The sequence below is a fragment of the Carassius gibelio genome, chromosome A16 (assembly GCF_023724105.1).
Source record: "Carassius gibelio isolate Cgi1373 ecotype wild population from Czech Republic chromosome A16, carGib1.2-hapl.c, whole genome shotgun sequence".
NCBI classification, from domain to species: domain Eukaryota; kingdom Metazoa; phylum Chordata; class Actinopteri; order Cypriniformes; family Cyprinidae; genus Carassius; species Carassius gibelio.
Genome location: NC_068386.1, coordinates 4,386,716 through 4,404,269, shown reverse-complemented (window position 1 = coordinate 4,404,269; position 17,554 = coordinate 4,386,716). Strand labels below are relative to the sequence as shown.

At 37.1% G+C, this 17,554-nt stretch overlaps 2 protein-coding genes across 3 annotated transcripts; one reads left to right on the top strand and one right to left on the bottom strand.

Annotated features, from left to right (window-relative positions):
* Positions 1-93: 93 nt before the first annotated feature.
* On the top strand, positions 94-14,298 carry si:dkey-33i11.1 (B-cell receptor CD22). Its single transcript, XM_052617667.1, has 13 exons — positions 94-121; positions 341-697; positions 4,180-4,437; positions 4,984-5,253; positions 6,187-6,456; positions 6,964-7,233; positions 7,372-7,453; positions 7,539-7,587; positions 7,675-7,773; positions 8,366-8,490; positions 8,583-9,695; positions 9,778-9,874; positions 12,908-14,298. Exons 1-11 carry the CDS (start codon positions 94-96, stop codon positions 8,707-8,709), a joined length of 1,935 nt encoding a protein of 644 aa, XP_052473627.1. The 3' UTR covers positions 8,710-9,695; positions 9,778-9,874; positions 12,908-14,298.
* On the bottom strand, positions 9,486-12,660 carry LOC128030010 (sialic acid-binding Ig-like lectin 14). Of its 2 annotated transcripts, XM_052617461.1 has the most exons (4): positions 12,383-12,621; positions 11,831-12,226; positions 10,207-10,306; positions 9,486-10,121 (listed from the first exon to the last, which is right to left on the bottom strand). In XM_052617461.1, the coding sequence occupies exons 1-4, from the start codon at positions 12,435-12,437 to the stop codon at positions 10,103-10,105; spliced, it is 570 nt and encodes a 189-aa protein (XP_052473421.1). In that variant the 5' UTR covers positions 12,438-12,621; the 3' UTR covers positions 9,486-10,102. The 2 variants fall into 2 exon arrangements, with proteins under 2 accessions (XP_052473421.1, XP_052473422.1); XM_052617462.1 differs by lacking the exons at positions 9,486-10,121; positions 10,207-10,306 and adding an exon at positions 10,321-10,553 and having other exon boundaries at positions 12,383-12,660.
* Positions 14,299-17,554: the final 3,256 nt, after the last annotated feature.

Sequence of the window (17,554 nt, the reverse complement as noted above, 5' to 3'; positions counted from 1 at the left end):
AAAACCAGATACTAATATCTTGATTATTCTTGAAGTTACTTACAGTCTTTCATGTTTTTACACACAAAAAGGGCTGAGATGTGGGTGCGCATAATGGTGGCATCTGTGCTTCTCCTGTCAGGTAATTTTGTACAGGTATCATGTGTTTTAATACAGATAAATGGATGCATATTGTAACTACTCTGACTCTATTCTGTGCTCTTATGTTACCTGAGTGCCCTTGGTGCACAGGTTATTTATATTGTATCGATCTGTGCTTTTTTTTTTCCCCTGCAGTCAACAGCGCACACCTTAATAAGGTCAATACCTGGCCTCTGATTACTCTTCTGCTGCTTTACAGGAGTCAGAGCAAGTAAATGGCTGGTGTATTTCTCCAGGACGGACATCTGCGCTTGGGCCGGGACCACCGTAACGCTGCCGTGCCGCTATGATTACCCTTCGCACTTCAGCTCCACGCGGGTCACATGGTTTCACATCTCTACCGAAGGCAGACGGGAAATCGCCTACCACACTGATGGGAATCTATTGAGCCCCTCGTACAGGGACAGGATCAAATACATGGGGGGCATTAAAAGATGCAGTCTGCAGATCACGAACATAAAGCTGAGCGATATAGGATCATACCATTTCAGATTCGAGACTGACAACCCTCAGGGCCGATGGACCTCTCCTGATGCCATCACACTGTCCGTCACAGGTGAGGCCACATTTTAAAGGTTATTTTTTATGTTAAATAATATAAAAACTAGTTTAATATGTAGATGCAACTGCCGTATTTTTCGGACTTTAAGTCACACCTGAGTATAAGTCGCATCAGTCCAAAAATACGTCAGGATGAGAAAAAAAACATATATAAGTCGCACTAGACTATAAGTCGCATTTATTTAGAACCAAGAACCAAGAGAAAACATTACCGTCTACAGCCACGAGAGGGCGCTCTATGTCTTCAGTGTAGACTACAGGAGCACTGAACAGCATAGAGCGCCCTCTGGCGGCAGGAGATGGTAATGTTTTCTCTTGGTACAAAAAATCTTACTGACCCCAAACTTTTTAATGGAGTGCTAGTTTAAGTAAGCCAGTGTTTTTGGGGGGCAGGGCTACTTGATTATTAGACCAATGGTGGAAAGAGTGTTCCTGTGGCTCAAGTGGTAGAGCATTGCATTAGCAGCACAAGGTTGTGGCTTTGATTCCCAGGGAACTCATGTTAGGTAAAAACTGTTAGCCTGATGCACTGTAAGTCGCTTTGGATAAAGAATTGCTAAATGCACTAATTTTATTTAACCCTCATGTGGTGTTCAAAACCCAATAACACCTGTGGTGTTCCCGGTCAAAAATGACCGGCCCATAAAAAAAAGCTTATAAATCACTCATTATACCATATTTTCACCCAATCTTGGATTCAATCTTTTTGTCAACTTGTTCTCTTTCAATAAGGACTGGTTTTATATTTCTGTTTGCATCTTATTAATTGTGGGCCTCATTTATCTGAGAGTAGGCATCTCATTTTTTGAGTAAAAAACAAATAATTTATGAGTAAATTTGGAAATATGAAAAAAAATTATGAAAAAAATGGCTACTGTTGATCACACTAGTCTACTCTAATGTTTCACCAGGAATTTTGTTTTGAAACTTTTGTTTTGTAAAAAATATGGCACATAGTCACACTTGTGGTGTTCCCGGTCAAAAATGACCGGCCTGTAAACAATAGCTTAGAAATCACTCATTATACCATATTTTCACCCAATCTTGGATTCAATCTTTTTGTCAACTTGTTCTCTTTCAATTAGGACTGGTTTTGCATTTAATTGTCAAACTATTTAATTGTAGGAGTCATTTATCCGAGCTTATGCACCTCAGTTTTTGAGTGAAAAAAAGCATTATTTGTTAATAATTTTGTCAATATTGTGAAAAAGGTGAAAAAAAGTTTCATCTGTTGATCACACTAGCCTACTTTAATGTTTAACCAGGAATTTTTTTTTGAAATTCTTTTATTTTGTACAAAATGGCACAAAGTCACACTTGTGATGTTCCCGGTCAAAAATGGCCGGCCATTGAAAGTGAATGTAGAAGATTACAAAACACAGGGCTTGTATTTTGAAATGCTTTAATTTTCAGAAAAGGGGTGCACAGTAACACTTGTGCTGTTCCCTGACAAATCTGTCCATTGTGACATACAAAAAATAAACACATTAACGCTGTCATATAGAGAACACAAATCAAACACTGTTCATTTTCTTTCAGTTTTCCAAATTATGAACTAACCAAAATAAGAAACTGTGACGGTCTCTGTGTGAACTCATGCAAGTGACTAACAAAAGCATTTTTAAAGTAACTTGCAATTGGTCAATTTGTGTCACTTATGCACATGACTGACAACAGTATAATGTATGTGCCTTGCAAATGTGCACTCTGCATTTGAAACAGACAGTGCCTGTTTTCACATATTTTGGGGCACACAAACTGCCTCTCTTTTGTTTCTCTCCTGTGCCTGTGCCAGCTGAAGGACCTGGTTCTGGTGTTTGTATGTCTCTCACCAATGTAGCAGAGGGCAGTGCTCTGGGTATATCTTGGCGCCTCTGTATCAGGGAGGTCACCATGGATTTCCCCAGCTCTTCTAGGAACAGCCTCCTCCTGAAGGTTTTCCTTGTGTAATACTCAAAAAAGTTTGTGTGTTTTAACGTGTGTGTGTCTGGGTAGCATGTGTATAAATGTATCGAAACATGCACAGGTCCAAGGGCTCGATGTTTGCAAGCACATGTGCTCATATGTGTACATAAAATAATGAACATGCTCCTGAAAACTAAATTGTTCTGTTATTTTCAGTCTCTCCCATTCACTTTCAATGGTCGGCCATTGTGACCATTTTTGACCATGCCTACTCTCAGATAAATGAGGCCCACGATTAATAAGATGCAAACAGAAATATAAAACCAGTCCTAATTGAAAGAGAACAAGTTGACAAAAAGATTGAATCCAAGATTGGGTGAAAATATGGTATAATGAGTGATTTCTAAGCTATTGTTTACAGGCCGGTCATTTTTGACCGGGAACACCACAAGTGTGACTATGTGCCATATTTTTTACAAAACAAAAGTTTCAAAACAAAATTCCTGGTGAAACATTAGAGTAGACTAGTGTGATCAACAGTAGCCATTTTTTCATAATTTTTTTTCATATTTCCAAATTTACTCATAAATTATTTGTTTTTTACTCAAAAAATGAGATGCCTACTCTCAGATAAATGAGGCCCACGATTAATCAGATGCAAACAGAAATATAAAACCAGTCCTAATTGAAAGAGAACAAGTTGACAAAAAGATTGAATCCAAGATTGGGTGAAAATATGGTATAATGAGTGATTTCTAAGCTATTGTTTACAGGCCGGTCATTTTTGACCGGGAACACCACAAGTGTGACTATGTGCCATATTTTTTACAAAACAAAAGTTTCAAAACAAAATTCCTGGTGAAACATTAGAGTAGACTAGTGTGATCAACAGTAGCCATTTTTTTCATATTTTTTTTTCATATTTCCAAATTTACTCATAAATTATTTGTTTTTTACTCAAAAAATGAGATGCCTACTCTCAGATAAATGAGGCCCACGATTAATCAGATGCAAACAGAAATATAAAACCAGTCCTTATTGAAAGAGAACAAGATGACAAAAAGATTGAATCCAAAATTGGGTGAAAATATGGTATAATGAGTGATTTATGATCTATTTTTTATATGCCGGTCATTTTTGACCGGGAACACCACAAGTGTAACAAGGTAACAAAACCCCCACAAAAAAGTAAGAAAATTTCCCAATTTTTTTTAACTTTAGTTATACCCTTTGGGAACAAAGTCACTAAGTTTCAGTCCAAAGCGATAACATTAACTATTATTTTCGGGAAAAAGAAAATCTTCTCCGGGTCAAATTGACCCGAACACCACATGAGGGTTAATTTTAAATGCACTAGTAACCATAAAGCAACAGCCTGGCAACATCCTCTAACTGTAGCAAAAATTTTGCACACATTATCTCTAAAAAGAAATCTAGTAATTACGGAAAAATTTTAAACTATTTTTGTTGTTGTTGTTTTTTCTTTGCATATAATTGTGGAGAAAACCAACTCTGTTCCTAAAATAGCACGTCGCATGGACCTAATGTAGTGAAATGTTGTCCTGGTTCCAGAGCTTCAGGTTCATATACATCCAGCGAGAATAGGCAACATGTTTGCTGCTGGTGAGACGGTCTTCCTGAGCTGTGTGGCGCGAGGCTGTGCCGCCCCAGGCAGGAACTTTGCCCTTTATCGGAATGGGATCAATTTGGGTCAGTCCGATAAGCTGTCAGCCATCTATAACTTTGACAGTCACCATGCAGGTACCTACACCTGCCGTCCCATACCCCCTCAAAACGTTCAGTCACCGGGAGTCACCCTGGCTCTTGGATGTGAGTATTGTGCATGGATATACAGTAAGTATGTATATATATATATATATATATATATATATATATATATATATATATATAATTCATCATCATCATCATATTAGTATGATTTCTGAAGGATCATGTGACACTGAACATGATAGTAATGGCAAAATTCAGCGTTGTCTCAGTAGGAATAAATTAAATTTATTTTAAAAAATATTACACAATATTGCTGTTTAACTGCATTTTTAATCAAATAAGTGCAGCATAAGTGAGCATAAGAAAAAATAAATATACATTCAACAAAACATTATTGAATAGGACATATACTTTATATACTGTGAAAATGTATCTATTGTAAATTAGCTGATTTTATACATGTGTTATTTAATATAAAGTAGAAAAAGCTATTCAAGGAATCAACTCTGCTTTTAATATTGTGTATTAAAATACATAAAATGGTAAATACAGTGATTTAAGTCATGTGTTTCAACTGAATTCTACTGTCAGCCGCTCTCTCCCATTTGAAATTGCATTTCACCTCTCTCTTTCTCTATGTATCAGATGCTCCTCGCTACACCACCGTACAGATCACCCCTCGAGAGGCAGTCAGAGAGGGCGATTCGGTGACTTTGACCTGCAGTAGTGATGGAGCTCCGCCAGCAGAAAGTTTTGCCTGGTTTAAAGAAGGAGAGAGTGGCAGTGTGCCAGACAGCTTTAGACCTGAGCTGAGATTGTGGAGTTTAGACTACAGGGACCACGGAGAGTACTTCTGTGTGGCCCGCAACCCACTCGGCACAGACCGGTCCAGACCGATTTTACTGAATGTTACCTGTAGGTTGCCTCTATTTTTACGCAGTCAAGGGGGGTGCATTTCTAGAGATTGAAGCTTTTTGAGTAAATAGGTCAAAATGACAGCTTGTTTTGGAAATGTCACCAGACATTTGTACTTTTCATTTCCCTAATCAGACATATGGTGCTGATCTGTTGTCTTTGTGAGTGCAGATTTATTTCAGTTACTGGTACTTGTGTAATAACTTTAATTTTGGCAGGACATTATGTCACACTGTCTGCCAACCTCCAATAGATCAAAGTTTGAGTCAAGATTACAAATATAGGGCAAAACGAGAACCACATGATGCTCAGCCACGATAGGAGTATTTACTTCCTGTTTTCATTTAAGTCAAACATCACTACTAGCATTGGTCATACTAAGAGTTAGGGGTTATGGGTGTGTTTCAATTATATATGACTTGTCCCAAAATGTTTATGCTATGGGCATGATTGAGACCTCACATTGTGCAGTTTATGTAAGACACATATGCTACTTCTTTTCAAAATTGTGTAATTTCAACTTGTTAATGATAAAACAATGGCATGTGTTGAAAAAAGGAACCATACTATATCTAAGTGGGATGTTTTGGAGATGGACCAACTAAAACAGGGATCACGTAGTGAGATGTTAAGAACTTCTCGGAACAAAAAATGAGAGAATGTCAGAATTCCGAGAAAAAAAAAAAGAAGTTAGAATTGTGAGATAAAAAGTCATAATGACCTTTTTTATATTTTTATTCAGTTCGCAAATAGGCTTCAATAGTAAATTGATCAAAAGTGAAAGTAAAGATCTTTGCGATGTTATGAAATATTACTATTTTAAATAAATGCCTTTAAAAAAAAAAAAAAAAAAAATCTTACCCAAACATTTGAACATTATGTGAATTGCTCAGTACATGATGTATAGTAAAATATATTTACATGTGTTTTCAGACTCCCCAAAAAACACAAGAATCCTCATCAGTCCTAAAGGAGACATCATGGAAGGGTTTTCTGTCAATCTGACCTGCAGCAGCAATGCAAACCCTCCCATAGAGAAATACGCCTGGTACAAAGTGAACGGCGGTCAGCCCTGGACCAAAGGCAACGCGCAAAATCTCACCTTCCCCAGCGTGCGTTCCCATCATGCCGGACAGTACTACTGTACTGTGTGGAATGGGTTCAGCATGGGGACACCGCCCACTATTTCCCTTTCAGTGTTATGTAAGTTTATACTAATTGTAAATGTATATCAGAAATAATATTAGAAAGTTTGCCCACTTTTTTTTTAATCTAAGAGTGCTTGTGGCCATTTGAATGTGTGAAGCTTCCACTCTCATCAATTTCCAGTTATCTTAAAAGTCATAATAGTGAGATATGTACTTGGAATTGTGAGAAAAAAGACAGAATTCTGAGCTTATATCTCTCAATTTCTTGTTTGTTTTATCAGAATTGTAAATTTAGGTCGTGCAATTCTACGGAAGCCTGTTTCCGCCATTGAATTAAAAATACAAAGCAAAATTGCAAAACATTTTCTCACAATTCAGACTTTTTTTTCACAATTCAGAGAAGAAAATTTTTTTATAACAATATGTAAATTCAGAGAAAGAAACTCAGAATTGCAAGTTTATTAGAAGTTAAGCTTCCGTAATATACTCAATGGTTTGTGGTGCAAATAGTTTAACCATTTACTGCACTTTTTACTCCACTCCATCGCTCTATCACTCTCAGATGCCCCCAAAAACACCTCTGTGTTGGCACGGCCTTCCACTGTGATCGAAGCGGGCAGCTCGTTGACGCTGACCTGCATCAGTCAGGCCAATCCGGCGGTGGAGAACTACACCTGGCACCGGATCAATGCGGCTGACGCCTGGGAAACTCGATCGGGTCCCAGCTACACCATTGCTGAGGTCAGCTCCGGAGCCAGCGGCCAGTACTACTGCGAGGCCCGAAACCGCATCGGAGCACACAGCTCCCCGGTTCTGACGGTCAAAGTTCGAGGTCAGTGCATTACACAGTTCACCAACATGTTTATTAGTTGTTTGTTTGAGCATCAAACATCTACCTCTTTTAAATATGATATGAGGATTTGCATGTACTGTAAGGATATCATTGAGATGCTGTGATGTGCATGTTCAGGACGATTGAAGGTGATTGCATTGGCATCTGCAGTGGGTGTTTCTGTCGGACTGATCTCACTGACCGTGGTTGTCATGATCAGGTGATTTTATGTCTGCTGGCTTTAGTATTAAATATCTGATCTTCTCATCTAAGCTTACCCACAACATTTCACATCTCTTTTGCAGTAAAAACATGCATCGCGTTGACACTGAAAACCTTGAGGAAGAAAAACAGGTCTTTTCTTATTCTGTCTTTGCTTGATTTGAATCTAACCTAAAGTTTTCAAATTAATTGAATGCCTTGTTTCTCTTAAAAATACAGTGTTCACCAATAGTTGACTTGCCAGTGGACAATACTCTGTTTCGGGAATCAACTTCAGAGACGTTTCTCCTCAAGGGCACAAAAATGTCAGACATTCCGGTAATTTTCTTGGTTCAGATATTTGTACACTAAAAGTCAATGTTATTATTAGTTTAATTTCTTATCTTAAAGTTTTAAGGTTTGTACTTTAAAAGAAACTCAGCACCTTTGCTCAAAAATAAAGTCTCAGTCTCATCTTCTTCCATTGCACAATTTATTAATAACAGCATTAGCCCAAAAACAATCATGTGTTTCAAAAGTTTGAAGATCTACTGTATACTAGTATTGCACGACAGGCACTATACCCTACCATGTATAATGTTCTGTGATTTGTGGTGCACTGATTGTAGTCTTGATATTAAATGGGACATCGAAAACCCAAATATGCATAAATATGCTAATACGAGACAGTCCGGCAGCTGTAATGGGCGGGACCTAAACACTATGACGTCATACTGCTCAGAAAATCAAAATGGCTTGATAATTGAGACTTTATTGTATATCATTGTAGGGTGGTTGTGTCCACACACTGCTAAGACACATTTATATGCAAGCAACCTGTACAGTAAAAGTGAATTTTGCATCTGATGCATCTGATGAATTGAGTCATACTCTCCAAACTCATGAGGGTTTTATTTTGTGCCTGGTTCAGGAGGAGCCAGAGGAGATTTATGAAAGCAGCCACCCTTCCATCGTGCCCCTGAAAGAAGCTGCTCAGAGAGCTGAGGAACAGGGAAAAATCAACTTCATTACGGTGCATTATTCTCGCATGCCCAGGTTAAACACAATTACACAGTACATGTGTGCTGGTTTGCTCCAGTCCTCTGTCATATTAAGGCCAGAGATGTGTTTGTCTTCTTTATTTACAGTCGGGAAAAGGCAAAGGTCACAAACATACGTCTAGATGGAGAGAAGAAGCTCAAAGATGGTCCTAATGCTGTTTATACTGTTCTTGCCAAGCATCCGAGAGCGGAGATGGAAGAGTCTGGAGTCTAAAGCAGTTAACTAATGGAAGAAGTTGTTTTTAAACTACATGTACTTATGAATGGACCACGTGATGCAGCCTGAATGTCAGAGACTTGAAAACAGGCCACACAAGTGAAATCTCCACTGGATGTTCTGTTCAGTTGTGTCCGGCTGCAGTTTGCTTTAATAAAATCCAGCCGGACACAAAACTTATTTTGAGGTCAGGAAGATTTTTTTTTAATGTTTTTACAAGAAGTCTCTTGTGCACAAGAAACATTTCTTTTTTTTTATTGATATTGAAAACAGTTGTGCTGCTTGATAATTTTGTGGAAACTCTCTCTCTTTCATTCTGTTAGGATTCTTTGATAAATAGAAAGTTCAAAATCATTTTTAAAATAGAAATGTGAATGTTTTTACTGTCACTTTTGATCAATTTAATGCATTCTTGCAGAAAAACATTTATTTAAAAAAACTAATTTTACTGGCCCCAAACATTTGAATGGTAGTGTATCCGCTATATGTTTGAGTGTAACACAATTCAGCTCATCATTAAAAAAAAAAGAAAAAATCCCACTTAAATATTCAGTTTAACTGACATGATAATTTCATGAGATCTAAATAAATAATAATTTATTACAATGCCAACAAAGTCTGTTTTAATATATTGTCTAACAATAATACACAATTTAATGCAATTACTGAAAATTTTATCAAGATATTAAGTACTGATCTGTTTCTATTCAAGAAAATTGACCCTAACATTTTATATATATATATATATATATATATATATATATATATATATATATATATATATATATATATTCCCTTCCCATCCTGGAACTGTATGAAGGTTCTTCATAGATTCAAGGGTGAGTAAATAGCAATAGATTGATAGTCATTTTTCTATGGTGAAATATTCCTTCAATTGCTTCATTTTTAGGAAGTGAGGTGTTGTAAGCTAAACCGTGCTTTTTTGATGTGCAGAAGAGGGGAGAACGACATCGTAAAACAAGGTTTTCTTTCCTGTTTTCTTTTTCTGCTGGCTTAATAAGTTTCTTACTATTTATACAAAAACAGAATCTTCTCTTTTTACAGACTCTGTCAAGAAAATGTGTTGTTCAGTTACAAGTTCAAGGGCTGAAAGCAGTGTGGTCACCCTGACATGCAACACAGCGGCAGTGACATGCAAAAAGTAAGATACAATATGACATGCAATAGACTGCAAAAAGTGAAATATGAGAATAAAACATACCGTTTGATGTGCAGGAAATAATATGAATGAATAAATAATACAGACTGTAATGGATGCAAAAATGCATGAAAATGAATGTAAAAGTGACACAAAAAAAAAGAACATAACTATTGGTTTACATCTCTGTTTTGTTTACAGTCAAAAGTATTCTCTTTTTCATCCTCTGTGTTAAATTAAACTCTCTGCCCTGAAAAACAATGCAATATTCCATTAGTTTCTAAGATCAGAAATGATGCCAGACAAGACATTTATTGAGTAAATGCTTTGCTTACCGTGACTTGCGTCTGATGAGTACCACAGTGACTGCTATTATTATAACCATGATAATTACTCCAAGCACAATGCCAGGAGTGGATGAAGATGCACTTCTTGCTGTGAAGAATTTGAGACCATTTCAATAACAAGCCTGCAATCATGTGACTATACCACAGTATTCACACATTTTAAAGTGTCAGTAATGCGGCTGACAAATTTGTTTATCAGTGCTAAATAATGTCACGTAGTCACAGACTTTGAAGTGAATCTCCCACAGTCAATGTCAGGAAAGCTAGGTTTCTCTGAGGAAGTGCCTCAACTTTGTGGACATGTCTTCTTGTGAAGAGCTGACATTTGCTGTGGACTAAAAAAGGAAGTTTTGCTTTTACTTTATGAGTTGAAAATAGAAAACAGCCAAAAGATATTGGCCAATCCATTTTTTTTTTTTTTGCCTTTTGTTTTCTCATCACACACGTTTATGTCAACTGACAATATGCTTCATTTTACAGTGGATATTATTTGGATTTTTAAACAATTAGATTTCATTGTTGTGGGGGGTAGTAAACTATAAAATCCTAAACACAAAATAATTATTTTATAATGCAGAGAAATAACCTGGTTAATAATTATAATGTGTTCCTGTGGCTCAGTGGAAGAGCATTGCATTGCACTGAAAGTTGCTTTGGATAAAAGTGTCTGCTAAATGCATAAATGTAATTAATATGAATGGTAACATTACAATAGTGTTCCATTTAACATTAGTTAACTGCATTAGTTTACATGAACTAACAATAACAAATTATTCTGTTTAATTAATTAAATTAATCTTATTATTAAACTAAGAATCTACTATTAAATTATTAAAATGAAAAGTTGTATCTCTTATTATTATTTAATAAACGTGAGCTAACATGAATTAGCAATAAATAGTTGTATTTGTATTAACAAAAAATAATAAATACTGTGAAAAATATATTGCTAATTTTTATTCAATATTACTGAATGCATTAACAAACAGTAACTAATAAGACCTTAGTCTAAAGTGATACCATATAGATTATATAAATGACATACTAGTTAGTGCTGTTGTTCTATATAAAAGTGTTATATTTTATGTGACCTATAAATTAATAAAGATATATTATGAAATATTAAAGGGATCTTATATATTTGTAAAATAATATAAGATTTTACAGTTGTGATTTCCAGGCCTAGAATGAAAATTTCACTAGAAGTTTGGGTCTGAAATATTTAATATTATTAAATTTTATTTATCCTCTTCCAAAAATCCATACATACTGACATACTGACATGACTGAAATCTTTCATTGAACAAAAAGAGCAACTTAAATACACTTCTTACACTCTCAATAATATATATATATGTTCTTCATTGAACTATATATATATATATATATATATATATATATATATATATATATATATAGTTCAATGACGAAAATTTAACATCCATGGAATATTTCAAATGCACAATGTTCACACTAAGAGAAAAAAAAGGTTATTTTAAGCACTGTTCACTGAAAAGTTCTTTGGGGAACCCAATTTCTTTTTTCTGTGCAACATCCTCATTTTGGAACATTTCATCTATTGCATGTCCAGAGCATAAGAGACTATTCTTACTTTCTATCCGATGTGTGACCTGTAGATTCACTCCTCTCTGTCCTGGTAGCTTGGCCTTCAGATGGTCGGTGATGAACCGGAACACGTACACGCCGCTGTCTTCTGACCTCAGATCAGATAACATCAGAGAGCAGTTTTTACTCCCTGTCTGCCCCAAGTACTTGACTCGGCCCTGGTATGAGGGCTCAGGGAATATCCCTGCACTGTGGTACACGTATCTGGGAGTAATGCAGCGGCTTTCATTCAGACACCACATCTCTGTCTGTACTTTGTGCAGTTTTCCCTGGTCAGACTCTTCAGGGTAGTCATAGGTGCACTCCAAAACTACAGAAGAACCAGAATTAGCATAGACTGGATCCTTAGGAACACGCACTGTCCAGTTAGCAGCAAGAGTGCCTGAAATGGAGGCATATGAGTAATTCTGAAGGAATTTAATCAGAAACAACTGGTTCTACAATGTAAACAGCATTCCTATATTTGCCTTCTCAAGCAAATTATATACTCAGCAGCAGAAGCAAAACATCTGATGTGTCGTTGTGAAGGAAGTCTTACCCGACAGAATCAAAGACATCAGGGTCCATATGGCGGTATGGAGATTTATCATCATGTTACAGCCACAAGTATTTCCTTACTGTGCAGATGTGAAAACATCAACCCTTGTCTAGTTTTAGTTCCTCCTCCTCCTTTTGCGTCATTTGTTATGTCATTATTTCCTGCATGTTGCCAGTTACTTATTTTCTGTTGTTATGTGATATATATATACACATTCCCAACATTCCCATGTTATTGTATTTTATGAACTAATATTTCATGTTAAGTATTTTTATTTTGTTTTGTAACGTTATGTTAATAATAGTTGTGATTATTATTATTACATAAAGCATATTGCATAAAGCATATTCATTGTCATAAGAACTGAAGGGCACAACAATAATAATAATAATTACTGATATTATTCAGTTATGTTCCCAGTTAACTGTTTTTTTATTCAATGTCTCACGATTTTGTTAAAAATATTTGTTACTACATAATTATGCTACTTTATTAACAATAACTATCTATGATTAAATACTGTAGCCCGGGGAGCTGGAGGTGGTAACTCGTGATGTGCCCAAGCTGAACATCAGGGATGAGTGAGCACAGCTATAAGACGATGCCACTGGTTGAACAGACGCTTGCGAGCTATCTGTCTCACGGCACACCAACATCTTTAAGGCTCCGGCATTGCTCTCCAAGCCACTGCAAACTACCTTAGCGCTGGTGGGCAAGGGGTACTCGGCAGCGGGTCAGGCTGGTGCGTGTCAGAGGATGGATATTCCGGAGCTCAGGAGAACCGCTGATTTGTCTCCGCGCTACCAAGGAGACAGCCCATGCCATTGAACGGTCTATGACAGCTATATGGTGACTGCGGAGAGACATTTTGGCTGACCATTTCTGATATGAGGGACAAAGATAGGGTCTGTCTCATGGATACCCCGCTTGTGTCCTCGGGCCTGTTCAGCGACGCCGTTAATTCCATCGTCGACAGGTACCAGGAAGCTCGCAAGCATACGGCGGTGTTCCAGCAGGTTCCTCCCTCGTCTATCTCTAGTTCTGCTGAGTATCAGCTCCTCATACAGAGAGAATCAAAACAGAGCGTCGTCTCACGTGCTCCCCCATATCGGGACTGTGGGTCTAAGCAGCGCTCTGTGTCGGGGGCCTCCAAGCCAAAGCCGGATCTCACTCCACCAAAGTCATTGGCAGAAAACTGATTTCTCAGCTAGTTCCTATTAGCCACTCTAATCTGTGTGTTTTTGGCCTATTTATACAAGACTCTGTCCCCACTCCTGTAGGCAATTTTACAGTGAACCACAATTTGTCATTATTGTAAGTTGAATGAGTCCTGGTAGGGATGCACAGAAACAGATGTATGATGTAACAGAATCCATGAGCTTGTTTAGATCAGTGGCAGCAGCATCAAAAATGCTCCAATCAGTGCAGTCAAAGCAGTCTGCTTCATTAGTCCATCTTTTTATAGTCCTTTTTACAGGTTTAGTTGATTTCAGTTTCTGCCTGTACATTGATAAACGATGAACCAGACAGTGATCGGAGAGCCTGTGGGACAGAGTGATATGCATCCTCTATTGTGGTTTAACAGTGGTCTAGTATATCTCTGAACTCTGAACAGCTGCATAATCTGGCAGAGGTGCAGAATTCTGCACAACACCGGATCGATTTCCACACTTGCATGTCTTAAAACACTTGAACAGCACCGCTGCTCTGCCAGTTACAATGTTCAGCAAAGCTTCTGAGTAATCAAAAACCAGTAGAAGATTGTTTGTTCAGTAGTTCATCCTTAGTAAAACGTATTGTGTATGAAAAACAATAGACAGGAATTTTTTTTCAAAAAACATTAAAACAACTGGAGAGCTCCTCATTGAGGCAGCCATACACAGCCATGTTGATTTTAATAATTTGTGGTTACCATCAGGGTTTTCACAATAAACCTACATAATTGCTATCAAAACTAGTCCAAATTTGTTTAAGGGAGTCCCAAGTTAAAAGTCACATTCTGTGGGGTTCCCCTGCTAAAAATTGCATTCCAGGGCAGGGGCGGCGTTAGGGGTGGGCTAAGGGGGCTGGAGCCCCGAATGTTTTCAGTAAAGCCCCGAATGTTTTTATTACTACCATGCCATCAATGAGTTTTCATGCCCAATAAAGTAATTTATATTAGAATTTAAATAAATAAATAAATATCTCTCGACTCTCACGTCCACAGTGTCTGTAAATTTACCCAAGTAAGTTACACGTTGTCATTCACACCCGACGAAAACCGCCCACTGAGTCTAGTGCTTCTGACTGACATGTAAACTGGCCAACCATCGATGAGCGTCTGTACGATCCAGCCAATGAAATGAGCAGGCGGTTTGTTGGCGTGTAGTAATTTACTAGATCAATTTATTTGAAAATTAAAATGGATATTGCAAAATTCATCTTCTTCTTCTTCAAAAAGGAAGTAACCCCCCCCCCCTAACTTTTAATCTTATTATATTTCTTTTTCGGTTTTAAATTGTGTCTGATTTAATGTTACATTTTGATTCAAATGATTTGCGATTCCCAAACTGACTCAAATGATTCGCGATCCCGCTCCAACTCCCAAACTGGAGTCAGATGACTCAAATGATTCGCGATCCCGCTGCGAATTCCTGAACTGCTTCAAATGATTTGCAACCCCAAACTGAAGTGATTTGCGATCCCGCTACGAACTCCCGAACTGACTCAAATGATTCGCGATCCCGCTACGAACTCCCGAACTGACTCAATTGATTCGCGATCCCCAAATTGACTCAAATGATTTGCGATCCCGCTACGAACTCCCGAACTGATTCAAATGATTCGCGATCCCCAAATTGACTCAAATGATTCGCGATCCCGCTCCGAACTCCCGAACTGACTCAAATGATTCGCGATTCCGCTACGAACTCCCGAACTGACTCAATTGATTCGCGATCCCCAAATTGACTCAAATGATTCGCGAACCCGCTACGAACTCCCGAACTGATTCAAATGATTCGCGATCCCCAAATTGACTCAAATGATTCGCGATCCCGCTCCGAACTCCCGAACTGACTCAAATGATTTGCGATCCCAATAATACACATAAAAGTGTGCACATCGAGAGAAATAAACAGCAGATGTTCATGTTAACAACTTCTTTAACTTGAGCAAACGCTGCTAATACATATACATTTGTTAATAAAGTAAATAAAACGAAAACATGAATGTTTTAATGCTACTGAATAAAAATAAACGATCCACTCGAAAGTCTCTGCTCTTCATGACAGCACCTGGATCAGTGAGCTGCGTCTAGGGCTGATGACGTCATTTCCATGGAGGCATGTTGTACACGCCCCCGTCCATTGACTCCGCCCCCACGTCAAAACAGTGCCACAAGAGAGACGTGCAGAAAAGTGAAGCGCAAAGGAAAAATGGCTTAGCAAGCTCAAACTAAATTAATAGATATGACCATGGAAAATATGTATTGCAAAAAAAAATGTATTGTTTCATTTGTTTTGCAATTCTTAATTTTTGTTTGCATAAAGCAAATCAGTGTTAATTTCGTTGACTAAATATTTTCGTCATTATTTTCGTCACGAATATATTTTTGCGGATGAAAATGAAACGAAAACTAAAATAGAAGGCACTGATGGAGACTAAAACTATGACTAAATTGATTGACATTATCGTCAACGAATAAAGGACGAGACGAAAATAGACTGTGACGAAAATCAAATCAGCAGATGGGAGAGATGCGAGGAATGAGCAAAAGAACCGGCAAAACAGAACAGACTGCATGAGAGAAGAGAACCAATCCGAGCCTGACTTATTGAGACGTGAAGCGAAGGTTTTCAGTTTTTAAATGAGCTCCCGGGAAGACGGCATTCGAAGAGGTGATGTCTAAAAGAGCGACAAAATGTCCACAGCTCACTTCACGTTTGACGACGAACAAAACAAAACGAAGTGTAAAGCACGCGGAGCGCTCATTCGTGGCAAGAACACAACCTATTTGAAAAGACATTTACAGACGAGCCACCCGGACATTTTCTCAAATGTAATTTCACAACGATGTTCTTTTGTTTAGTAAGCTAAGCAAAATTGGAAGACTGCAATGCGTAGATGTTGTAGCATTAAATATTACGAACTGAAAAGTACTGTAAAATAGCCCCTTCTTCAAATTAGATGAGAGCACAATACTAATACGTAATATCATGATAAATACATTTGATTAATACTAATGTTTAGTATATTTTATAATTTTCTACTTGTTGACAATATCACTAATATTTCTATATTAGTCATGTGAAACATGAATGTTCACATCCTATCATTATACATACAAATCTAGCAATATTGTAGTATTTAAAACATACAATATTGCTAGACAAATGAATACCTTATAAAATCTTGTTACTTTTTTTATCCACCTAGCTGCCAACTTATTAAATATTTACTTTAAATGTATGCACTTATTATTCAGCTCAGCTGTAAGCTTTAAGGTCCTGGACCTAACTTTATTTTTCTTTTATTGATGGTCAATTGGCAGCTAGTTATTGTTTACATTATCATGACAGTGTTTGTTGCTGCATAAAAGCTTTTGAATCGAAATAAAGACACAGTTGTGTTGAAATAAAGTTGAATTTGTGTTTTATATATTTTGGTTAAGTTTGTTTCCTATACCAGCTGTAAAAAATTGTCTAGTAAATCTGTTATTGATTTTAGTCTTATTTTAGTCGACTAAAATACCAAGCAATTTTAGTCGACTAAAATTAACTAAACTAAAATTAAAACAAATCAGATGACTAAAACTTGACTAAAACTAAAAAGAATTATAGTCAAAAGACTAAGACTAAAACTAAATTAAAATTTCGTGTCAAAATTAACACTGAAGCAAATGTATTTTCCTCAATACTTTAAATAAAATGTTTTAAATTTGTTTTTGTTTTTATTGTTTTTGTATATTTTAAACAAGGTAAAACTTTCTGATTTATTAAAATAAAAAAGTCACATATATGGATTTTTCTGGGCTAAGCCCCGGATCTCCACTCACCCTAGAACCACCCCTGTTCCAGGGTATATCATGTTATTGGAGTCGCTTCAACCCGCGGACATGAAAAACAATCCGCGGCAACAGTGCTAAAGTAGCCCCCCAGCCGGCACATGACCGACCTGTTGAAATATGGTTGA